This window comes from Haliotis rubra, unplaced genomic scaffold, assembly GCF_003918875.1.
Source record: "Haliotis rubra isolate DU_JTF1 unplaced genomic scaffold, ASM391887v1 Scf102, whole genome shotgun sequence".
NCBI classification, from domain to species: Eukaryota; Metazoa; Mollusca; class Gastropoda; order Lepetellida; family Haliotidae; genus Haliotis; species Haliotis rubra.
The window spans coordinates 1930549-1956325 of NW_025764915.1; the positions used below are offsets into that span (position 1 = coordinate 1930549).

The window sequence follows — 25777 nt, forward strand, 5'->3', positions numbered from 1 at the left end:
CCCGGTCCACAGACACATGGAGGTAGCCTGGCAATGCAGGGTTCCCTGGTGTACACAGGTAGACCTTGAAGCGTTAGGGTGATCGATAGCTCCGTCACACTGAACGCTACTACCCAGGTTCAGAGCGTCCCCGAAGCCGAAGCTCGGGTGCGATCATTCCCCGGAGGTCGGACCCTTCCCGGAGCCAGAGCTCGGGTCGGGACCTCCCCCAAATGATGCACCAGTGCAATCTCTACCCGTAGACCTGGTACCAATCTCCTCTCGGAGACCGGACACCACGTTTGAGATGAGAGTGTTCACCGATGATCTATGCTGCTGCTATAAGTAAGAAATCAATCGTTAATGGTGTAGCAACATTGTTTGTGGGGGAGGTGTAGCTTTTATCAAATATAATCCCCCGCTTGAAGCAGATTAGTGAAAAACATAAAATCTGTGTGCCTGTAAGAACGCGTGTGAGCGCAAAATCCTAGACAAAAAACACAACACAATGAGCCATATTGTGTGTATTCGCATGAAATGTGTACATGTGTAACATAACACAACATAACGTAACAGGAAAAAATTAAGCCAGGGCGCTAATTATAAACACCCCTGATCATCGTGAGCCTCCTTATGACCATCGTGTGGTGGTAGTGTGGCACTGCACGACGCACAAGGCTAAAACTGCAACAAACAGAACCGTGCCAGTGTTACTAACAGGAACTGTGAAGCAGCAAACATATAACCACAAGTAAATAGCAATAAACAAAACGCACAGCCGATATTTAAATGCTAAAGCTACAGCCATTTAAATACTAAACATAAAATGCAAAGCAGGAAAAAGGCGTATACATACTGGTGAGTAAAGTTGTGAGTGATGAACACATTATCAAAGTTACCCAACAACGACTTACCACAAATTCGCTGAAAAAGAGAATTTAGGCAAGCCTGGCATATAATATGCAAACATAATATATGAACTCCCAACTACAAGCTACCAAGAACATGCAGCAAGAAAACCATGACCGCATGGTCCGCCATTTGCCTGCCACATGGCTGGAAAACAGAGAACCCACGGCAAAGTTACAACAAAAGATGAACGAGAATATCAATATATGAAGGCCATCTGATGCCCGTGCGTAAAGAAAGGAACCATACATACAGATTGAAAAAAAAAAAATTTCAGCCATCATAAACGTAGAAGAGTCAGAGCTCAAACGAACACCACGCACACCTTCCTGTGGAACGACAGCATGAAAAGTGAGGTGCAAGGTAGACGGCAAGAGTTGCCTGCTCTTGGCTGAAGGGGGCGCTTCGGCGTCCTGTAGGGTTGGTCTCACAAGAGTTCTTTGTTTTGTAAATATTTAATTGAAAAATATTGTTATAACTGTCGTAGAATTTTAAAAAGGACATTGAAGTCCTCCTTGGGGTACATATAGGCATAATTTTTTTATGCCTATATGTACCCCAAGGAGGACTTCAACTCATCTGGTAACAAGAGAGCATACAAACAGCTCCTGTGACAAATTGTCATGTTCTACTTCTGTTTAAAACATTTTCCAACACCAACAAAAAAGATCAGGTACTGAAGTAGGAAACAGTGATTAGAGTCTGCAAAGAAAAGAATGTATGTATATCTTAAAGAAAAATGATGCCCACAGTAGTCTTTCAGTTATATCAAAGAATGTCAAATGATACAGATCTGGGGCACTCAGACTAACTCTGGTTGAAGGCATACATCAAGATCTCCATCTCCACTAGGAATCTTTGATTCAAACATACAACCAGCATGTCAGGGAAGGAAAGAGGGGCAACACTGTAAAGTGACTTGTCGAACCTCAAAACACTCCGTACAATCAAAAGGGTTGGATGTTTGGGTGTGAAGACTGCAGTTTTAGCAAATAGATTACATATGATTAATGTTAACAGGGCGGTGAGGAAGTTGACATTGAACTCTTCCATTCATCATGATCATAATTATACACTGAATACATCACAAACTGATGTCGCCATGTAAACTGGCATTAGAGCATCTGTGTATGATAGCATCTTGTTGTTTTAGAGGTTACACTGTCAGTTGAATATAAGTCCCCTCGGCAAAACCTGTGACATTAGCCATTACCCTAACTTGGCATGTCTTTTTCCAGCTTGTGAATGCATGTATCACAAACAACTGCTTGAGACTGAGGGCTGAATTCAGCCTCTGAGAGGGCCAGATAAATCCCAACATACTAACCGTTTAGTCTGGTGATCTCCTTGCTTCGTTTCTCCAGCACCAGGTTCAGCTCCCGCTTCTCCGCCTCCATCTGCTTCTGTACATTCTCCAGGTGGGCCTGGCAAACATTGTTCAAAAACATAAAACAGCCAATCAATGGGGTGTTATGATTCACTGCCTCTCTGTATCCAGTGAATGGCAAACATTAATGTTTCAAATATATATACAACATAGGTTTTTTTCTATCAATAACAGGTAGTAAACGAACACAACAGTCCGGGGATTTTAATGGTTTCATCATGTTTACTTGTTTACTGGAAGATAATAATTTGAACTATTAAATGAACTAACTTCTTCGCCATGATCACATAATTATTACAAAAATGAAATTTTTAGAGTAAAATTAATATTTTTATACTTATCCTGACTCATGCTTATTTGCTATTGTCTTCTTCTTCTGGCGAACCTAGTGGAACACTTGTATCTCCCAATTGAAGTTCCCTTCAATAAAAAATCACTCATTAGTACTCACCACGAGTTACCTCCCTTCTGCAAGCTCGGGAACGAGGGCACCACCCAAGCCCATGTGCCTCACTCTCCCCTTTTTTGTTTTGAGCCCAACACTTTATTTTTCCAGAAATCCAAAGTGTTAAGTGGGGAGGGACGGAGGAGACTTATTCATGAGTCAGGATAAGTATAAAATATTAATTTTACTCTAAAAATTTCATATTTTTCTTATCCTGACTCATGCTTATTTGTTTGTAGAATCCTACACGGATTAGAGGTGGGATTATATATACTTTGGATTTTACTAATTAGTGATTTGAACTGAGATGATTGTAAAACCCTATGGGAACTTCATGAAGGCACTGAACTGAATTCCTGCTGTTAATTTAACAGCTGCCTTTAAATAGGTTATTACAATTTACTGAATATAATAAAAGTTTTTAGAACATTAATTAAGCTAAAGCCATTAATGTGATAGTATAAACTGTTGATAGTTTATAATGAATACTTTTATAAGAACCAAAGTAGTAAGCTTACAATATGGATATATATAAGCTATAACATAATTGTGCTTAAGATATAATGATAACTTAAGCTGTATAATAGTAACCAACTACTGAGAGTTTGATACTAATACATGTTATGAAATGAACATATGACCGAAGCTTAAGGATAGAAACTTAAGCTGAACATATATATAATAGTAGAAACTCGTAAGAGTTGTAGGTATATATATATTATGATATAGAATCATAGTACTGAGCTTAAGATAATATTTTAACTTAAGCAAATATATATAGATAGGATGTAGCTATTAGTACTGTTATCAGATAAGTATAAAATCAACAAGATAGACTTATCTTCTCCGTGGAACTGTCAACCGTTGAGCAAGGACCATGGGACCGAAATGGTGGATACCTGAGACGTCCTTGGTGGTGATATCTCTCAGATAGTGGTTGGCAAACACCATATCGGATCTCCAAAAACATCCCTCCATAATGGTATTCAATGAGCAATTTCCATGTAAAGCCAAAGTTGAAGCTAGTGCTCTAATTTCGTGAGGATTAGCAGCACTTGGAGGGTCCAGTCCAGCTGCCTTGTAGGCTCTTAGTATGACAGTTCTGATCCAAATAGAAATGGTAGTGCGCGATACTTCTGTCTGTGAGGCGGTAGATATAGGGATAAACAATCTTTTGAATTTCCCTCTACTTTGCTTGGATCTTTGGAGATATATTTTCAGTGCAGTATGGATGAGAGAGCTGGGACATGGAACAACCTGTCTGGTTGACCTGGTAGTTGATTTTTCGCTATAAAATCCCAGCGGAGTCCCAGATGAGCGTTGTTATGAATATCATCAAATCGTGTTCTCTCGTAATCCAAAGCGTGAATTTCAGACATCCTGGCAGCAGTAGCTAACGCTAGCAGGAATAAGGTTTTGTGGGTCAATGATTGAAATGACGCAGATAACAATGGTTCGTAAGCCTCACTTGTGAGGTGTTGAAGTACAACATTTAGATCCCAGGCTGGCGTTTGAAACTTCCGTTTCTGGTCTTCCAATCGAAAGGCACGTAACAAAGCGAGTAACTCCGGTGTTTTGGTAAATTTGACGCCCGTTCTCATAGTTATGACTGAACTTATGTCTGCAAGATAAGTGGACAGTGTAGATCCTTTTAGATTCTTAGTTTGACGTAGGAAACATAAGAAATCTGCCACTTGAGGATGTGTAGCAAATCTGGCTGAAAATCCTTTCTTAGCAGCATAATTGACAAATCTGAGCCATTTGTCATCGTACAAGTTACAAGTAGAGTTACGTAGTGCAAGCGTGACCGCCTTCGCCGCTCTGGTGGAATAACCTCTCTTATTCAAACATGCCTTGATACAATCCACACGTGAAGTCGGAATGCTTCTGGTGTTTTGTGCACTTGTTTGGTGTGCGGATGTATCAGTAGATTGGAGCGTAGTGGGAGCTGAAGTACTGGTTTTCTGATTCCTAGTATGAGGTCTGGAAACCACATTCTCGCTGGCCAGTAAAGCGAGACCAAAATGAGATCGAGGCTCTTCGTTTGACTGATTTTTAGCAAGACTTGTGGGATTAACACAGGAGGCGGGAAAGCGTACGCGTTTAGTCCCTCCCACGATATGCTTAGTGCGTCCGTTGCCCAGGCTAATGGATCTGGCACTGGCAATACGAAGGTTGTCAGTTGATTGTTGAATCGGGTGGCAAATAGGTCTATCAGAGGAGATCCTATTTCCATGATTATCTGATTGAATATCTCTGTGTGGAGCATCCATTCTGTCGGCGACGGTTGGTGCGGCCGAGAGAGAGCGCCTGCTAATACATTCTTTGCTCCTGGAATGTGGCAGGCTTTGATACGTATGTTTAGACTGTCGACTAATTCGAACAGTTTGAAACATCGAGTGAGTAGATTCAGTGATCTTGTTGACCCTTGTTTGTTCACATAAAACGCCACTGTTGAGTTGTCTGTGTGAATCATTAACTGAGCGTTCTGTAACAGGTTGCTCCAGTGACCTATGGCGTTTATGACTGCTTGCATCTCTAGCAGATTTATGTGACATAAGCTCTCTTGAATGCTCCATAGGCCTGACGCTGTCCTGCCGGTAAGGTGGGCTCCCCAACCTTTTAGTGACGCGTCCACATAGAGATGTGTTTCCCGATTCCGGCTCTACTAAGGAGACGCCTGCGCAAACATTCAATCTCTTGGTCCACCAGAGTAGATGTGGTTTGACGTAATCTGGTAGACTGAACGGTAGAGGGTCCTCGAGATGGGCATTGATGAGGACTTGTAATGGACGCAATTGAAGCTTGCCTCTGAGTGTCAAGTCTTGAGCTGATGTGAGTAGTCCCAGTAGACTCTGCCACTGTCGTAGTGGTAATGGAGAGAGTAGGGCTTGGGGGGATCAGTTGTTGTATCTTGATCCATCTGTCCTCCGGGACTACCATACGATTCTGAGCTGTAAGGAATCATATACCTAGTAACTGCAGATCCTGCGTGGGCTCTAGGTCCGACTTGAGTAGATTTACTAACCAGCCTAACTGCGTTAGTAGCTTGATTGTAAAGTTCAGCTGTAGTCTGAGACGCTGTGGATCTAGATCCACCTGTATACCGTCGTCTAGGTAAAATGCATTCAAGCAGTCCTTGACGATGTAGGTATTAGACAATAGGCTTGGTTACTCTTGTGAATACCCATGGGGCTCGAAGTGATTCGAAGGAAGTACTTTCCATTGGTAGTGTATGCCGCCTAGCATAAACCTCAGATATTTCTTGAACTGGGATGAATCGAATGTGTGTAGGTATGCGTCCTGCAGATCTATACTTTACCATGTAATCTAGTGGACCTAATCAGATGACGGAGTTGAGGTAAATGTATCATGCGAAACGCTGGTGGTTTGCATAGAAATTCTCTGTTGAATGCGCTCATGTTGTAAATGAGACGATACTTCTCTTTGGAATTCTTTTTCGGCACTAGGAAAACTGGGGATTAGAAACCTGGTATGATGTTTCGCTGATCAAGAACTTCTAAGGCCTGTTTGTTTAGTAGAGACTGAACTGTTTCTCTTAACATCGGTAGTTGTGCCAGATGAACGTTGAACCCTGGTGGGTTGACTGTTAACGGTGGCTTGGCCTTGAGTTGTAGACGATATCCGTACTGAAGGATGTTGGATACATACGGATCTTGAAGTATTCCCCAGTTTTCCCAGTGTAGTTGTAGACGTCCACCCACTTGAGAAGGTTGTACTGGGACGACTGGGGGTGGAAGACTCCAGTCGTTCCGAACCTGACTTTCATCGTTTAAATCCATGGGCACCTCTGGATGATCTGCCTCTAGCTGATCCTCCTCTGAACTTGTTGTATGGGCGATGACGAAAGAATCCTTGGGATTATTAGCGTCAGCTAATTTCTTATCCTGCGCTCTCTGTAGCCCTGAAAACTTAGACTTACCCGAGTACCTCTGTGCTGATTGTTTAAAGACAGTCGCTAACGTATCCATCGATCTAATCATGAGTACTTCTCTAGAATCTTTAGATACTTCCTTGGAAACCTTGTTAATGTTGCCACCAAACAGTAAAGGTGAAGACCATGGAGCTGTGTACAGGGGCTCTGTGAATTGTTTATTCCAAGAGCAGGAGGCTAGTAATCCTTGCCGACGTGTCATGGTAGTAGTTTCAGTAAGTGCTGAAAGATGGTCTGTAAGGAATTGTTGATCTTTTCTCTGCATAAGTAGAGCTGAATAGATCATCCTGTCCTCCTCATCCGTAGAGTTCTTGAACTTAGTGAGGAGAGTCTCGTTAATAGTCCTAGATCTATTAAGTCCAAAGAACATCCTTCTGGAAATGGTATCTAACTGGGCCATCTTGTGATCGTCTACCCTATAACTTCTGGACTTGGAATCACTGTGTAAATAGTCTCGTCTCGTCGATCACGAGAGTATGCGTGATCTCGTTGATCACGAGAATATACGAGAGGAGGCCATTTTTGGATGTTTCGGGTCAGTGTGCCGTGGAAGTGTTACCACGTGCGAGAATGGAAAATAAAGAAGAAGAATTTTAGCTATGAGCATTGTGTTATCTATCAATGGTAGCAGAGCGTGTGGAGAAATATGGCACAGAAATTGTTGTTACCGCCCTCGCTGGACCAGGATAGTATCTATGATACATGGAAAAATGAAATAGAGGTTTACGATGATTCACGGAGCTACCGGATGAAAAGAAGGGACTGGCTAGCTAGTTCAAGTGCTGAAAGGTACGGCAAAAGAGACTATCTTACAAATCCCAGTTGATGAATTAAATGAGAAGGATGGATTGGACAAATGTCTGAGAGAGTTGGATAAGTTGTACCTAATAGACAGTGTAGATGCATGATATAGCTTTCTCAGAATTTTTTAGTCTCACAAGGAAAACTGAGTCTGAGTGATTTCATCAATATCTATGAAAGAAAGTACCAAAAGTGTGTCAAATACAACATGCAGTTACCAGATGCAGTTCTCGCATTCAAACTTTTGGATAGTGTCAATCTGAATCAAAAAGGATAAACAGCTAGTTTTGACGGCCACAGTAGATAAAAGATTTCAAACAATGAAATCATCCTTGAGACCTAATTTTTGAACGGAAATTATGGACTCCACAGAAATAAAACAAGAAAGTATATTTTGGACAAATCATGACAGAAATTATAAAAGACGCCCCAGATTTTTCAATAAGCAACAGAAACCAGGGTCTGAGCAAAAGTTCTATAGCCAAAGAGGAACAAACCCATTTGACAAATTTGAAGGAGGACCAGATGTTCACACTGTTTCTCTACATTCCACTGGGTTAGAGATTGTCCAGGTAAGGATAAAGAGAATGTGAACTACACTGAATCAGAGGAAAACATAGCACTGATCACAAGAGATGATAGTGTCTTGATGGTTGAAGCACAGGGTTGTGCGGTTATTGACACTGCATGTACAAGATCAGTTTGTGGTAAGAACTGGTATGAGCATTATGTTAACTCCTTGAATGAGGATAAGAAAACTGTGGTTCAAGAGAAAGAATCTACTAAAAGCTTCAAGTTTGGAGATGGACAGAGGCATATATCATCATGCACAGCTGTAATACCAGCAGTGATTGGGACAACTGAGTGTCAGATTGAAACAGAGATTGTGGATGCCAACATTCCATTATTGCTTGGAAAGCCAGCCCTTAAGAAAGCTAAGGCCATTATTGACATGGACAATGATAAAGCTATAATGTTTGGAGAAACAGTCAATTTAGAAATGACATCAAGTGGACATTACTGTGTTGCCTTGACAGGGAATATAGAGCATGAGTCTGAAGAGGTGATGTGGTTGAAGGATGGTGCTTCTGAAAAGGAGATTTTTACAATTGTACACAAGTTGCATAAACAATTTGGTCATGCTTCGGTCAAAAATCTACAGAAGCTAATACAGCGGTCAGGAAACAGTACTGAAGTGAAAACTGAAATTATTGAAAAGATTGTGGCCAGTTGTGATGTATGTAACAAACATAAAAAGACACTGGCAAAGCCAGTTGCTGGACTTCCCATGGCATCAGACTTTAATGAAGTGGTTGCAATGGACCTTCATCAACTTGACCAAAACATGTGGTATATTCACATGATAGACATGTTTACAAGATTCAGTGCAGCAGCAGTAATCAAGAATAAGACTGCAGAAACGATTGTGGATAAATTTCTACAACACTGGATTGCCATTCATGGAGCACCTATGAAGATACTCACAGATAATGGACGAGTTCAACAATCAACAGATGCATGATTTATGTCAGAACTTCAATGTGGAAGTGCTTACAACACCTGCTTACAGTCCATGGTCAAATGGAATAGTTGAGAGACACAATCAAACATTGACACTTACACTGAACAAGATAAAAAGCAAGAAAAATTGTAACAGGGAAATAGCATTGAGCTGGGCATTATCAGCAAAGAATGCTCTATGCAACATTCATGGCTTCAGTGCATATCAACTTGTCTATGGTAGAATCCAAACCTTCCATCAAACTTGACCAATAATCCCCCAGCATTGGAAGGAATAACATCCAGTACAATTGTTGGGAATCATATCCGAGTATTGCATTCTGCTAAGAAAGCTTTCACTGAAGCAGAGTGTGACGACAGGATAAGGAGAGCCCTGAAAGCACAAGTGAGGCCCATGGAGGGAATATACAGCATGGGAGAGAAAGTATACTACAAGTTCCCAGGTAAAGAAGAATGGAGGGGACCAGCCAGAGTTATTGGTCAAGATGGAGTTGTGGTTTTTCTCCGACAAGGTGGGATGGTGATCAGAATTCACAGGAATAGAATGAGAAAAATCAATGAAGTTGAGACTCTTGACATTAAAAAGGGGGAGGAAGAGAAATGAAAGAAAATGTGCCAGAAAGATGTGATGAAAAAGAAGTTTGTTGTGATGATAAGGAACAGTCAAGTTGGGAAGAAATTGACCTTGGTGATCTCGAGACAATGAAAGATCAGAGAGAGACAAAACAGGGTGTAAGTAAGACCAAACTGAACTTTAGTGTGGGAACGTCCATCAGCTACAAGAATGATGAAACAAGGGAAGTCATGACAGCTAAAATTATCAGCAAGGCTGGGAAAGCCACAGGAAAGAATAGATTTTGGTTTAATGTTGAGTATACTGATCCAAAACAATATTTAGGTGTTCAGCAATCTCTAGATCTTAGTAGAGTCACAGACTTGAAGGTGAATGATGAAATACAAGAACAGAATTCAGAAGATGAAATTGATGATTCTGTCATGATGTTAGAAGATGTTTCTTGGATGGAAGCAAAGAGGCAGAGTTAGACAGTTGGAAAAGAAATCAAGTATATGAAACAGTTGAAGATACTGGACAGAAATGTGTGTCGATTTAGATGGGTATTGACAGTTAAAGAAAGTGAGAGTGGAATCAAACTGAAAGATAGACTGGTAAGGGTTTTGAAGATGGAGCTTCAAAAGTAGTGCAGTCAGATTCACCAACATGTGCTGGAGAAGCCTTGAAAAATGATAATTGCTGTGATGGTCAACAAGCAGTGGACACCTCATGCTATGGATATCAAGACTGCCTTCCCACAGGGGCAATCATAGACAGGGATGTGTTTGTTAGACCTCCGAAGAAGTAAAACATGAGAGGAAAGGTCTGGAAACTCAACAAGTGTGTATATGGTTTAAATGATGCTTCACGCTGCAGTGGTATTTCCGTGTGAGAGAAAGTGATGAAGGAACTTGGTGCAGTCGTGTCAAAGGTTGACCCAGCAGTGTTCATATGGTGCAGTGATGGAATTGAAGGTGTGCTTGCATCACATGTTGATGACTTCATATGGGGTGGAAACAACAGATTCGTTGAAGTTATACAGCAAATGAGAGCAATTCTTGATGTTGGGAAGGAGGAGATAAAAGCTTTCAGATATCTAGGAATGCATCTTGAGTCAGATGAGGATCAAGTCTTGCTACAACAGAGTGGATACAGTGACAAACTTTCCTTTATCAATATTGACATGGCTAGAGCAACTGACAAGCAACAACCAGTCTCAGAAGAAGAAAGAAAGGTAATGAGGTCTCGGTTAGGGCAAATACTCTGGTTGGCTCATCATACTCGCCCAGATATTTTGTTCTAAAACAAGCTAGGTTATCAAGTTGTATAAAATCTGCAGTTGTGGCCAATCTCCTTGAAGTGAACAAGGTCATAAAACAGATTAAGAGTGAGAATGTTGTTCTGAGATATAGGAAGCCAGATGGAAAACTGAAACTGCTGACATACTCTGATGCCTCCTTTAGAAATCTACAAAATGGAGGGAGTCAGGGATCATATGTGATCTTCTTGATGAATGAACAAGGAAAGGTGTCGCCAGTATGCTGGAGTTCAAAAGAAACTGAAACGAGTTGTTGGCAAGTACTTTGCAGCAGAGACATTAGCAATGGCAGATGCAATTGATACAGCAATATATATGTCAACATTGTATGCTGAAATTGTTTCTCGAAAAGGTGAGCAATCAGAAATGTTGTCGATTCTGTGTTTGACAGACTGTATGTCAGTATGGGGAAGCTGTTCATTCCAATACATCTGTGACCGAGAAGAGGTTAAGAGTGGAGATAGCTGGCATCAAGGAACTTCAAGATGAGGGATGGTTCATATTAAATGGGTGAATCAATCTGAACAGTTGGCTGACTGCATGACAAAGAAAGGAGCTTCACCAGTTCGCTTTTGCAAGCTCTACAAGAAAGCTATATTAATATAGTGACATAAGGCTGTGAAGAAACTGTGAAAGTGAAGAGACTACAGTGTTGTGATATAGTGACTGTAAAATAACAATATATATATCACTGAAGAGAATCTTGTCATGGTAAAAGACAGATGTAATGAGAACTGTGACTGTGGATGTCTATACCAAGATCAGGACTTTTATCATGTGTATTTTAAAACAAAACAAAATGACAAAAATGTGTTTTGAGCAGTTTTAATATATTTCAAATTTTTATATAAAAAAAATAGTTGAGATTGTAAATAGTCTCGTCTCGTCGATCACAAGAGTATGCGTGATCTCGTTGATCACGAGAATATACGAGGAGGCCATTTTGGATGTTTCGGGTCAGTGCGCCGTGGAAGTGTTACCACGTGCGAGAATGGAAAATAAAAAAGAAGAATTTTAGCTACGAGCATTGTGTTATCTATCAACTGATAAGTTTAAAGTTTTATCAATCTCCTGAGTCTTGAAAAAGGGCTCCATATTATGTCCATAAAAACTCTTGGCATTGAAGAACGGTAAATGGGTAGGATGGGTTTTAGTAGATTTGGAGTAGGCTGTATCCAGTTTAGCAGGAACGGCTGCGATAGGATCCATAGGAGGCACGGTGATATGATCTACATCATCATCTTACATCAGGTAAGTTTGGGCTGCATCCTCGTTCTTAGAGGGGGAGGCCAGTTGTAATTCGCTTACCATCCAATACCTTATCTCAGCCTGTGAGAAAATGATACCATCGTCCTCCTCTGACGATGGTCGATGTCGGAGTCCCTCGATCTGTAAGAAGATCTATGTGAGGACTGAGGAGAACGGACTGACGAGTGGCTAGTGTATGTAGACCTTGGAGAAGACATCCTTTGGAGACTGTGGGCTTCGTGGAACGGTGTGATGGCTTCATGAGACGCTCTGGACTTCTCGAACGCTGAGGGCTACGGGAACGCCTTCGGGCGATGTAGAACACTTAGCCTTCGCGCCCCACGCCAATGTCTGGAGTCAGTGTCCGATCCGGCATATGAGCGCTTGCTTTCGCGAACGCCTAACCGTGCATGACAAGGTGTGTGCTCAGCGAAGCGCCCTTCTCCCGAAGCTCTTGTTAAGGTGAGGCTCTAGTTCTCCGGAGGGCGCCCTGGGATACCTTATGCAAAAGAGCTCACTCCGGCAGGGTTGCCCTTCGCTGAGGCGAACCGCCTATGGGCTCAGAGGCCCCACGCTTCGGTAAGCTGCAAGGCGGGCTCTGAGGCCCTGTATGACTTAATATGGGGTGGGCTCTGAGGCCCGGTGGCTCTGAGGCCTCTGTAAGTCGTGGCGGTCTTCCATCACCCTCATTATATGGTTGATCAAGTCGCCTGAAGCGGTCTGCGTTGAAGAGGATGTCTCTGCAGAGGTGACGGGACCCTCAGATAAAATTTCTGGTGATAGTGTTGGCATGTCCGTTGTGTGTTCATCTGGCGCTTGAGGTGACAGTCGCAGAAACGGGCCGCTTCTTGTGACGAACTTCTGAATGATAATTGGCATATCATCATCATATAATGCTAATTCTGTAACTGGTAAGATATCAGAGGCAAAATTATTAGATTTTGTTGACTTCCCTTTAGATGAAGGTGTTCGCAGTGTACGAGATGATACGGCTGGTTTCCTCGACTTGGACTGAGAAGACGGCAGCTCTTGAGATGCAGGTCGCTTCTTGGACATAGCGGACTGCGCCCCACGCTTATTCTGCCGAGGGAAACTCAGGCATGCCACCAGCCGGGTATGTGGTCCTCAATCAACAGTTGACAAGGAACATTAATTTGCGATCTATTAGCCATGTTTGAAATCTGTTTACGAGATTTATCTGCCTTCCGGCCTATAAACGGAACATAAATATTTGTCAAAGCAGCAGATAGGTAAATTGATACACAATTTACAACGAGAATCAAAGGAACATGGAGTAATGCAACTAGGGCATTTTAAATGTGGATCGGTATCAGAATAACGAAGTTTACAATCTGTGCAAATTTTCATTAATGTAGCCTACTGAACAATCACGCAAAATGTTGTGTTGTTTTTAATAATTAGACCGATTACTATGACAACCAGCAGGAGACATCTACAAAACTTACCTGTGTGGACTCACTGGACTGTTTTGAGGTTTCAAGAGTTCTGAGTTTGGAACTTGCCTCATCATACTTGGTTTCTGCAAGAACATGTTTCCTACTACAGGTACTAGCTGAGGTTTGTACTTCTATGATTTGTGACATTTTGGCCTTATTTTGAAACACAAACACTCTATCAGTCTATGTATATATTTCTTGCACTTGAAGATGTTTCTTTGGAAAGCATACTTGATATTATCTCTACGAGGGTGTGAAAAAGTATCAAAATATTACTGGCTAGGAGGCCTAGCTAGCATTAAAAGTTAGTTGCAAAGTTCATTAACTTCAAATCTGAAACAGTTTGCTTTTCCTGCAATTTCATTCTGCAAAGGTATCAAGAAAGTAACCTGATGCTGCAAATCTCGAGTTAAATACTACAATCACAAAGGGGGTAACTCTGAGCTTGTTGTTGATCTAGTGCCTAACAGTCAACTTGGGTTATCGGGGTAATAATGATCAGATTATCTTTGATATTTGGACTATCCATCATATAGAAATCAACTATTACCATGTTGGGTTCAGCCTTGAGTTTACAGCATATCTTTACACGGTACATGATAATAGTGAGTGAGTTTAGTTTTAAGCCGCGTTAAGCAATATTCCAGCAATATCATGGCAAGGAACACTGGACTTCACACATACCAATGTGGGGCATCGAACATATGTCATCGGCGTGATGAGCGAAGCTTTAACCACTTGTCCACACTACTGCCCCTACATCAGTATAGAATATTATATGTAAATATAGGTATTTGGGGAAATGTTTCCCATGCCACATACAACAAGGTATTTGGGGAGATGTTTCCCATGCCACATACAACAAGGTGAGACTAATAAACTGTGCTCCTTTACCTATATCAGTGAGGCGTGTCTGTAGATCACTCCTTCCCTGAGTCTCAGTCTCAAGTTGACTGTTGCTGTTGATCAATTTCTTCTCCAATTCAAAATACTGTTGCTCTGTTGAAAAATGCAAAGAAAACTGAATATCAAACGTCCATCAAATATGATCATGATGATACTGGTATTATCAAAATTAGTTAATTAAAGATGCAAAAAATTCCAGATAAATATCCACTGGCATGAGTACTGATTAGTGGTGGCCCGATTAATTGAAATAATCGAAGATTGGTCGCAGTGACTAAACGACCAAGCAATTGATCATGTTTTCTCATAATCGAACAAAAACAATTCTGGAACACTTGTTTTCATTAACAGTATTTTTCACTAGGTTGGTTTTGTCTGTTACATTTCATAAGCACTACAAGCTCGTTCCAAGTCATGATTGAATTTATCTTAAAGACTCTAAGAAATTTATGTTCCTAACATACTAGTCATCCTTGAAAGATGTGAAATTTTGCCCCCAAAACCCCAAAGAACTACATGATTTTTCCTTATTTTTTTGTACATTAACAAATTTCATAAATGACGCTAACCAATTATTTTCGATGATTGATCGGTTGTAATGAACCAATCATCAATTATGAGATCTTAACCAATTCCCAACACTAGTACTGATGACATATACTATACTGAAAGAAAATAGTAACAGGTGGAATGGATCACTCTATGGTAAGAAGAAACAAGGACACATAGAAAAGATAACAGAAGTTTGTTTTGACAAACATTTGTTTATTGAGGCATTTGGTGTTGTTTGTCACCTCCGATTCACTGATGATGTCACTGGAAGGAACTGAAGTCAATATCGGGTGTGGCCACCGTTTGCATTCACAACTGCAGCACACCTCCTGATCATAGAGAGCATGAGGCGATTCACATAGGCCATAGGAATCCGAGCCCACACCCTCAGGAACGCTGTGCATAGTTGGTCCACAGTTGTCGGCCTTGGTCTAATGTCATTGAGGCGTCTTTGGATCTCATCCCACAAATGCTCTATTGGGTTGAGATCTGGGCTCAGGGCTGGCCAAGGCATGGTTTCCACATTATGCTGCTGAAGAAATGCTTTAATGAGTCTGGCGGTACGTGCACGCGCATTGTCCTGCTGGAAAACGTGACGTGCAAAAAACGGCACAATATGTGGTCGTATTCGATGTACCAGGCAGCTGTAACACCATTCCCTCTTCCTGGACCGTGATTCTGGAAGATTACAGGCCCGATTTTCTGGCAAAGTCCGATTCCACCCATACCATAATGCTCTGACCACCCCAAGCGTTTCTCTCAATCACACACTCATCATTGAAGCGTTCTCCTCTCGACGCCAGACCCTAGTCCTCCCATCAGCCACAGATACGCAATTGCGACTTTCATTAGAGAAGATAACAGTTCTCCACTGTCTCTGATGCCAGTGTAGATGTTCGCGACGGTGTCGTTGCATTAGCAGGACATCTACAGCACAGGTTGCTGGCTTAGAGGCATCGCCGAACGGTGCGGTCACTGATTGCGCTTTGGTGGGTGCCAATGGTGTTTTGAGCTGTCTCGGTTGCCCTATTGAACCGGTCTTGCAGGTGGTGACCTACGATCTGACAAGTCCTGGCCACGGGTGGTTACACAGGGACGACCACTACGTGGACGGTGATCTGTGCCGTTGGTGTTGTTGAACCGCTGTCGGAGACGTTCAATTGTTCTTACAGAACAATTGAAGTCATTGGCGATGACAGTAGCATGTTGACGTCCAATGGCCTGTTGATGTTGATCCCTTGTTAACCTCGGCATAGCTGCTGTAGTCAGGAAACGACTGAAGGATAGGTAGTCAAGCTGGGAATATATACCCTGAATGCACAATGCTGCGTTTGGTTGAGCTGTTCCTTATCCAAAAAACACTGAAACTTTTTGCAACCATCCAAAAAGTTGGTGTGTTGTACAAACTTATCATTTAGTCTTTGAATCATGTTTCTTAAATGTTGTTTTCAGTCATCAAGTGACAACTAGTTAATCAAAATACATCATTGATACCAAATCCTTAATCTAAAAAATATTCTAAAAAATTTCAATGCTGAAGTGAGTTAAAATGCTTTGTATATGTTTCTCACTGCATGTTTCTAAATTGAACTATAAACACAAGTTGTAACTCCGTGTTATCTGCTGATGTGCTTTAATGCAGTTGGCAGTATGTCCAAGATGCAATTTTGATGGTTTCTATTGGGGGGAGGGTTCACATTTTATGGTCATGACTCATGCTCTATAATACAGGGATTACTTTATCGGTAAAATAAGCATAAGCAGTAAACTGATAAATTAATGTAAGATGACAACAATCCACTCTACCATGTTTACACTATTTTGTTTTTTAATTGGCAAGTTCTGGAGGAATGAATAACCAGCTTTATGCTAAGTGAAGTTAATGAGATAATCTACTAAGTCAACCCCTTTCACATGTTTCAAGAGGACAAGGACAGTACGTATCACAAATTGTCTATTGCTTGTTCATCAGGTTTTAGGACCTGATTTTTTACATCAATGAGCAATAACCATTGTCTCCATTCAACACAAAAATTTATAAAAATCAACATTCATAAAGGGGTGCTTGATTGGTATGTGGTCAACAATCCTTATGTGAAAAGGCATATGTTTTGAAAAGGATGATATCTTACTCTAAAGATCACATTAGGTGCGTGATCATGATGACCAGAACCTACACTAAGCTAATTAAACACCTGACACTAAGGATCAAAGAGGCACACAAAAGAAGGTGAAGATTTGAGCCACAACCTGATCCAAATATCACTATTGTAAGCTGAGCAAGGTAAAGTGCATTGTTCCAAAATCCAAACATGTACTCAGTCCATTTGTCTCAAATTAATCTGAAAAAGTACGCCCGGTAAAGTGCAGTACTCCCAAGAGAAACACCAGTAATCGATGAAACGGTATCAATTCCACAGATTACGACGACAGGTGAACATGGTGAAAATTCCACAGATCACTACGACCGGTGAACATGTGAATGAAATTATCATGATCCGTCTAAATAATTTATCTGAAATGAACAGGAACTAACAAACACACATTATCCCCCCATCAGCATGTGGTATAAATGGATATCATCTACTAAAGTAAATTAGGAGAATTATTACAGTTTCGTAAATTTAAAAGACGTGCACGAAAACAGAGGGTGTTGCGCTGAACCGAAAATATCTATTTCTTACCCGAGTTTATACGGAGACGTTCATATTTGGCCTTAAATTCGTCTACTTCAGCTTCTTTGTTCCCGAACGCACTCTCAATTTTTCCCTTAATGTCATCAGATAATGATTCTAAGTCAGAAACTTCCAAACATTTTGAAAGAAAGACAGTACCCGCCATCATGGGGCATGTGTGATTGCGGATGTGGAAGAGTGGCGAGTATCAAGAGCAGATAACTCTGTGGAACTTGTTCTTGTCCTCCACAGACGGTAAATGTTTCCAATATGTTAAAAATCTTGACTTAGGTAGCTGAGTAGTTTCTATGGGCTGACAACATACAATCTGGCCTTCGGCGTGTAGTGTGTAAATATCACATTATGATTTGTATTATTTCAATCTGTTATTGATTGCTGAGTTTAAAGTTTTCCCTTTATCTGCTTGAAGAGCTTCTCCAATCCTCCAGCAGTATGCATTGGGTTTGAATTGTTGACAGTACAATTTGTTGCCTAAAATACTAAGAAAATAAGTCCCATTGCAAAATAGAATTATTTGCCCGAAGTATATCAGATTATAATATTTGTATGACAGGACACCTTTGCTTATTTGACCAAGGACCAAATTTTCATGCTATGCATCAGCTGAAAAGGAGTTATATTTTTGCTCAAGATATATTTTATTTTCTTCCTTAAAGTGGCATTTAGAAGCTGCTATGATGAAGTGTTCCTCTTTATTTTTTATTTAATAAAGTACCTGCTGAATTATGTATTTTATGTTTGACTTGATGATTTATTCTTATTGAAGGTAGCTGCAGAGACAGAAATAATTGGGGTTTCCACTGCTTATTGTTGAGGTCTGACAATGGTGCTCAAAGTATGTGTGATTGGGGCTGGTATTATTGGACTATCATCAGCCATTCAGATCCAGGAGAGAGTGGGACAGGGGGAGATAACTCTTGTAGCTGACAAGTTTTCTCCGGAGACTACAGGGGATGGATCAGGTGGATTCTGGAAACCTCACATGTTAGGAGAAACTCCAATTTCTGATTTAAGGTTACTGCTACTACTACTACTACTACTACTACTACTACTACTACTACTACTACTACTACTACTACTACTACTACTACTACTACTACTGGGCAATGGTGTAGCCTAGTGGTTAAAGGCTCTACTCGTCATGCCGAAGACCCGGGTTGAATTCCCCATTTCTGGTGTCCCCTGCCGTGATATTGCTTGAATATTGCTAAAAACTCACTCACTAACTAGCACTGCTTCTACTAAATAGCATCAACAATAGCAATAATAATGTTAATACTAAAATTCATGAACATATAAATTTATTTGAGAATTCTGACTGACCAATCATATAAAAAAATTCTAATTGGTTGAAGTATTGTTGATGTTGTTTCCAATGTTTATGTCGGCAGACGCTGGAGCGAGACAACATGGAAGCATCTGATCTCTATAGCAATGTCTCCCCTGGCAGCCCAGGCTGAAGCCTACATGGTGTCTGGCTACTCACTGTCCAGCAGGTCACAGTACCAGGTCAGTCAGTGCCATTATTGATACCAGTACTTGGTAAGTTACATCAAATACCCACATTCTTGTTTCATAATAATAATCAGAGTTTGAAATACCTGCCTGTCCGACCGCCCGGGACGGGTTATTTTCAACACAAAGTTCTGCCAGATTCTCAAATTCACCTGTCCGACGGTCGGGTTAAAATTTAGACATGTATATGAAGATATTCATCATATTTCAGGATAATAAATCATTATTTATTCACTCGTAAAAATAAATGATGAATTCCAATTGGATGATAAACTACGTTGCTTGTCAAACCTAAATTATTTGTGGGCAGGTAAGTTTTGGTCAGGGTTGGAAAGTTTTACAGCTAACCAGCCCTGTGGTCTGGCTGCAATGTTTGGAAGTTTCATACCCTGTTATAAGAGTTTATATGAACCCATCCTCTTAGTCTGTCTCCCAGACCCTAAAAATAAATGTAAAAAGGAGTTTCAACTCATGTCTCGAATGGGTAAGTCTAGATTTCCCCAGCTGTAGGTTTGAAATAGCCCTGGACATATAGGGGCGGGAACACTGACAGTCACAGAAAATAGAGTTAAGAATTGATCTCAGTTACTTTTTGATTTAAATATTTCTTTCATGGTAGATATATATTTTAAAAACAAGATAGCTTCATTTTGGTACTATATATCAGTCTACAATTCTGTATATCTCAAGGGCTAGCACTTCGGTACACCTGTATGAACCTTTGAAAGTAATTTGAGATTCTGCAACCTCGAGAATGGATGAGGGTGTAATGGATAAGTAAGTTTACTGGAATGTGAATCCAGGAGATATATAGAGGATGCTGTTAATCATACAGGGTAGTGACTAGGGAGCTACTACTGAGTGACGAGGGGCCAATTCTGTGAAGTACAATATCCATAGGTTGTATAAAAATGATGAAATATTTCTTGGGCATAATAATTTGATTTTATCAAATTGATGGAGAAAGAACTCTTCTTGTTTCAATTTTTAACAAATATTTGCACCAAACTTCCGTGGCAGGTTTATTTTTTAGAAATATCAACAGCAATAGAAACATCAAGTGATCCTCAGTGATGTACTTAGTAAAACATGTATCATCTGCATAGTGCATCAGCTTATCCAACAAACAATGTTCATGACCAAAAAGCAGAAACCTTGAAAATGAGATGAAATAAATTAGGTATATTTCTGTTGAATGAAAATTCAAACAAAGTCCATTGATACAGAGAAATATATCCCTTTTGTTTTGGTGAAGTATTGTGAAATGTAATGAGAGTGTATGCAGTTCTGACTCTTGTGTCTGCTTCTAACTGTAGGAGGAATGGTGGAAGGACCTTGTGCTGGGCTACCGTCATATGACTCCGCTGGAGCTGCAGATGTTCACTGATACAAAGTAGTTTTCTTCACCACTGGCTTCACCCCCGCTAGTGCTGCTTCACTCACTACTTGTCACAACTAATCACCCAACCTTATGGGGATTCTGGTTTAGATTTCTGGTAGTTTCCCAGCAACTGATGCTGGTGATAATATGTGACTATAGATATGATGGTATTGCTGTGTGACTTGGTTGATGCCGTATGGATTGTTGATATCAATCACTGAACTGACTGTCTGTTTGATTATATACTTGCCATATAGCCAGAATGTTTGCTTAAAGCTGTATCAAACAACCAACAGAGAAAACAAAAATATCACTAACTGAACTAACTGTACTGTTATGTTAGTGTCAAATTATTATATGATGTGTCAAAAATGTAAGATGTCTTACTTTCTCAGCATGCTTGATGTGGTCTTTATTTCAGGTCAGGTGTATTCTTCACAAGTGTTCAGATAAACGTTGTCTCCTATATGGACTTCCTGTTAAGAAGGTAACAATCTAGACCCATCACCAGGTGTTGAGTTGGTCTTTCAACCAGCAGCCATATTTGCCTGCTGTTTCATTTGTCTTGGTATATATCTATATTTTTCTACATGCTAATTAAATTTACATAAGCTATAAGTCATGTGTTATATTCAATATTCTTTCAGATTTCAGAAAAATGGTGGAAAGATCCTGAGGAAAACTATCACCTGCATTGACGAGGTTGCTATTAATTTTGATTGTACATTGTGTTTTTATTCTCAATTAAAATAAGACAAATGCATGGGAGGAGTTAGTCAGAGCGGAAGACAAGCGTCATTGAGAGACAACTTACGTCTAGCATAACTTTTAGCACAACTTTTATATATATGTATCAAATATTTTGTAAGGCCTCTTTGCCAAGTATGACTGATGTGATGTGAGTTGTAATGATGCTGCAGGTGGCCTGTGACTACGATGTTGTTGTGAACTGCTGTGGGGTCAGAGCCAGGCATCTACTCCATGACTTTGAGGTCACACCAGTCAGAGGTCATCTCACCAGGGTCAGTAAGACACCATACGTATCTCATCCTACTGTAGAGCTGTGAACAATGTTACAGTTACATCATGGCGTGACAACTAACTGTGGGAAGGGTGCTGAAAGTGATTCAAGTAAATAAACTATGAAGAGTGATTCAATTTATATGTTAAACAATTTGGTGATGGCTAACAAAGGATCATAATGGTGGTGAATGAGAGACTTGGCACCTGGAGGCTGGGACAGCAAGGTCACTTTGACCTCTAGGCTGTGTGTGTGTGCGTGCGTGCCTGTAGAGCTAAAGACAAGTGCACATGGTTGCATCCAAGTCACTTCAGAGCTCTTCGAAAGACCATCAGACCAATTCTGGTCACCGTTTAAGAGCATCCTCTGTTCTAGGTTCAGGCTCCATGGGTGAAGCACTTTGTCTTGAAGCTGGATCCAGGGGAAGAAGCATTTGTGTTGCCGGGGTAACCGTATGCACCATGTTCAAAACTGTACTCATGGTAGACAGTAATTATTCTTGTAAACATTTTGCAAAGAACAAAACTGTTAAGATTTAAACAATTCTAAGACACAGAGAGAAAGCTCTGGAAGTTCTTACTTTATATCTTTCAAAATCCGTAAAGCTAGAAATATAAAACTGCCTTGCAATAATGTTTATGGTGAAAAGGATTGAAAATATACCAATAAATGTTGTGGCTCAGTGATGTATACTAATACTGCATTGTATCATTAGTCAACAATTGGTGTCTGTTTGAAAGGGTGATGACCTCAGTGTTAGGTGGCGCAGATGAGGTCGGCAACTGGAGTAAAGAGGTCAGGGATGAAGACAAGAGAACTGTGTGGCAGAGATGTTGTCAGCTGATGCCGAGTCTGCAGGTAGTCACAATGGGTGTATATGTTTCATATATATGTTATATGGTCTCTGCTTGGAGATGAAGATTTCAGTATATCACTCATCAGATGGAAAGGCCACAAAAGTCTAACACCAAAGACTGCCAGTATTTACTGACATTGTGGTTGTACCTGTACCTGGTGGGTGATTGTAGTTGTACCTGTACCTGGTGGGTGATTGTGGTTGTACCTGTACCTGGTGGGTGATTGTGGTTGTACCTGTGCCTGGTGGGTGATTGTGGCTGTACCTGTACCTGGTGGGAGATTGTGGTTGTACCTGTGCCTGGTAGGTGATTGTAGTTGTACCTGTGCCTGTGCCTGGTGGGTGATTGTACCTGTGCCTGGTGGGTGATTGTGGTTGTACCTGTGCCTGGTGGGTGATTGTAGTTGTACCTGTGCCTGGTGGGTGATTGTGGTTGTACCTGTACCTGGTGGGTGATTGTGGTTTTACCTGTACCTGGTGGGTGATTGTAGTTGTACCTGTAACTGGTGGGTGATTGTACCTGTACCTGGTGGGTGATTGTAGTTGTACCTGTAACTGGTGGGTGATTGTGGCTGTACCTGTACCTGGTGGGAGATTGTGGTTGTACCTGTGCCTGGTGGGTGATTGTACCTGTGCCTGGTGGGTGATTGTGGTTGTACCTGTACCTGGTGGGTGATTGTAGTTGTACCTGTACCTGGTGGGAGATTGTGGTTGTACCTGTACCTGGTGGGTGATTGTAGTTGTACCTGTAACTGGTGGGTGATTGTACCTGTACCTGGTGGGTGATTGTAGTTGTACCTGTAACTGGTGGGTGATTGTACCTGTACCTGGTGGGTGATTGTAGTTGTACCTGTAACTGGTGGGTGATTGTGGCTGTACCTGTACCTGGTGGGAGATTGTGGTTGTACCTGTGCCTGGTGGGTGATTGTACCTGTACCTGGTGGGTGATTGTGGTTGTACCTGTACCTGGTGGGTGATTGTAGTTGTACCTGTACCTGGTGGGTGATTGTGGTTGTACCTGTACCTGGTGGGTGATTGTGGTTGTACCTGTACCTGGTGGGTGATTGTGGTTGTACCTGTAACTGGTGGGTGATTGTACCTGTACCTGGTGGGTGATTGTAGTTGTACCTGTGCCTGGTGGGAGATTGTGGCTGTACCTGTACCTGGTGGGAGATTGTGGTTGTACCTGTGCCTGGTGGGTGATTGTACCTGTGCCTGGTGGGTGATTGTGGCTGTACCTGTGCCTGGTGGGTGATGGTGGTTGTACCTGTACCTGGTGGGTGATTGTAGTTGTACCTGTGCCTGGTGGGAGATTGTGGTTGTACCTGTACCTGGTGGGTGATTGTGGTTTTACCTGTACCTGGTGGGTGATTGTAGTTGTACCTGTAACTGGTGGGTGATTGTACCTGTACCTGGTGGGTGATTGTAGTTGTACCTGTAACTACTGGGTGATTGTGGCTGTACCTGTACCTGGTGGGAGATTGTGGTTGTACCTGTGCCTGGTGGGTGATTGTAGTTGTACCTGTAACTGGTGGGTGATTGTACCTGTGCCTGGTGGGTGATTGTGGTTGTACCTGTGCCTGTTGGGTGATTGTGGTTGTACCTGTACCTGGTGGGTGATTGTGGTTGTACCTGTTGGGTGATTGTGGTTGTACCTGTACCTGGTGGATGATTGTGGTTTTACCTGTACCTGGTGGGTGATTGTGGTTGTACCTGCACCTGATATGTGATTGTGATTTATCTCTAAATCTTTCAGAATGCCAAAGTGGACCATCACTGGGTGGGTTTACGTCCCAGTCGGTCTCGTGTCCGACTGGAGACAAAGCATGTCACAGTCCAGGGGAGAAAAGTACCTGTAAGTCGAAAACTCTCATATACCCAGTACATGTGACGTGCTCTCATCATAGGTGTTGAATACTGAAAGTCATCTGATGAACTATTACACATCATTTTTTATAAATGAAATTTGGGAATTTACATTTGTCTGTTTGTGAGGTCTTATGAAAGCCACTATAAATTCATGAAGTCTTATTTCCTGACACCCAGTTGTTTGTGTTTCCAGTGAAGCTGGGTAGTGATTAGATCTAGTATATATGTCATGAGAACGGAGATATGAGTCAGTGGATGATGAAGGTGGTTTAAATGTGACAGGTTATTCACAACTATGGCCACGGTGGTTCTGGTGTGACGCTGCACTGGGGGTGTGCTGCGGAGGTGGCTGACCTTGTACTCCAGGAGATCCAAGTCAGGAGACGCAAGGCCAAACTCTAAGGATCTCAACAGTCATCATTTACCTGGCTGTCAAGATGTACTACAGTCTATATATCCCAGATGTACTACAGTCTATATATCCCAGTCTGTATACAATTATCAGTCCATTTACCACATCTCAGGTCCAATTTCTTTACTTCTATATTTACCAAAGATCTTACAATTTCAATGAAACAAATATTAAAAGTATCAGTTGTAAACAGAAAACATTATTTTTTTAATGATTTCTGTCTGTGAAGACACCAATAAGGACACCTATAAACAGGGCGCTGTATTACACACACAAGGACAATGTTATACCCTAGCACACCTATAAACAGGTGCTGTATTACACACACAAGGACAATGTTATACCCTAGCACACCTATAAACAGGGTGCTGTATTACACACACAAGGACAATGTTATACCCTAGCACACCTATAAACAGGGTGCTGTATTACACACACACAAGGACAATGTTATACCCTAGCACACCTATAAACAGGGTGCTGTATTACACACACAAGGACAATGTTATACCCTAGCACACCTATAAACAGGGTGCTGTATTACACACACAAGGACAATGTTATACCCTAGCACACCTATAAACAGGGTGCTGTATTACACACACAAGGACAATGTTATACCCTAACACACCTATAAACAGGGTGCTGTATTACACACTCAAGGAGAATACCTGCTGTTTTACACACACAAGGACAATGTTATACCCTAACACACCTATAAACAGGGTGCTGTATTACACACACAAGGACAATGTTATACCCTAGCACACCTATAAACAGGGTGCTGTATTACACACAAGGACAATGTTATACCCTAACACCTATAAACAGGGTGCTGTATTACACACTCAAGGACAATGTTATACCCTAACACACCAATAAGCAGGGTGCTGTATTACACAATCAAGGACAATGTAACAAGGTGCTGTATTACACAATCAAGGACAATATAGCAGGGTGCTGTATTACACAATCAAGGACCACATAGCAAGGTGC

The 25777-nt window shown here is 41.3% G+C and overlaps 2 protein-coding genes and 1 long non-coding RNA gene across 5 annotated transcripts in view; 1 reads left to right on the forward strand and 2 right to left on the reverse strand.

Annotated features, from left to right (window-relative positions):
• The window catches only part of LOC124270508 (nucleoprotein TPR-like), a 31367-nt gene extending 13479 nt beyond the window's left edge, over positions 1 to 17888 (reverse strand). Inside the window, 4 exon segments of the mRNA XM_046705529.1 lie at positions 2216 to 2312; positions 13583 to 13656; positions 14468 to 14572; positions 17716 to 17888. Coding sequence (XP_046561485.1) covers positions 2216 to 2312; positions 13583 to 13656; positions 14468 to 14572; positions 17716 to 17875 — 436 coding nt within the window. The 5' untranslated portion in view covers positions 17876 to 17888.
• A 40-nt stretch (positions 17889 to 17928) lies between these two features.
• Positions 17929 to 24978, forward strand: LOC124270537 (D-amino-acid oxidase-like). Of its 3 annotated transcripts, XM_046705568.1 has the most exons (11): positions 17929 to 17961; positions 18494 to 18741; positions 19119 to 19236; positions 20559 to 20635; positions 21045 to 21110; positions 21271 to 21325; positions 21544 to 21645; positions 22020 to 22090; positions 22385 to 22502; positions 24257 to 24355; positions 24652 to 24978. In XM_046705568.1, the coding sequence occupies exons 2-11, from the start codon at positions 18551 to 18553 to the stop codon at positions 24769 to 24771; spliced, it is 1017 nt and encodes a 338-aa protein (XP_046561524.1). In that variant the 5' UTR covers positions 17929 to 17961; positions 18494 to 18550; the 3' UTR covers positions 24772 to 24978. The 3 variants fall into 3 exon arrangements, with proteins under 3 accessions (XP_046561524.1, XP_046561530.1, XP_046561517.1); XM_046705574.1 differs by lacking the exon at positions 17929 to 17961 and having other exon boundaries at positions 18011 to 18711; XM_046705561.1 differs by lacking the exon at positions 17929 to 17961 and having other exon boundaries at positions 18012 to 18741.
• On the reverse strand, positions 24974 to 25547 carry LOC124270588. The gene is made up of 3 exons (XR_006896831.1): positions 25497 to 25547; positions 25136 to 25357; positions 24974 to 25026 (listed from the first exon to the last, which is right to left on the reverse strand). It is a non-coding gene; the product is annotated as an uncharacterized LOC124270588 (long non-coding RNA).
• Between the last annotated feature and the right edge of the window lie 230 nt (positions 25548 to 25777).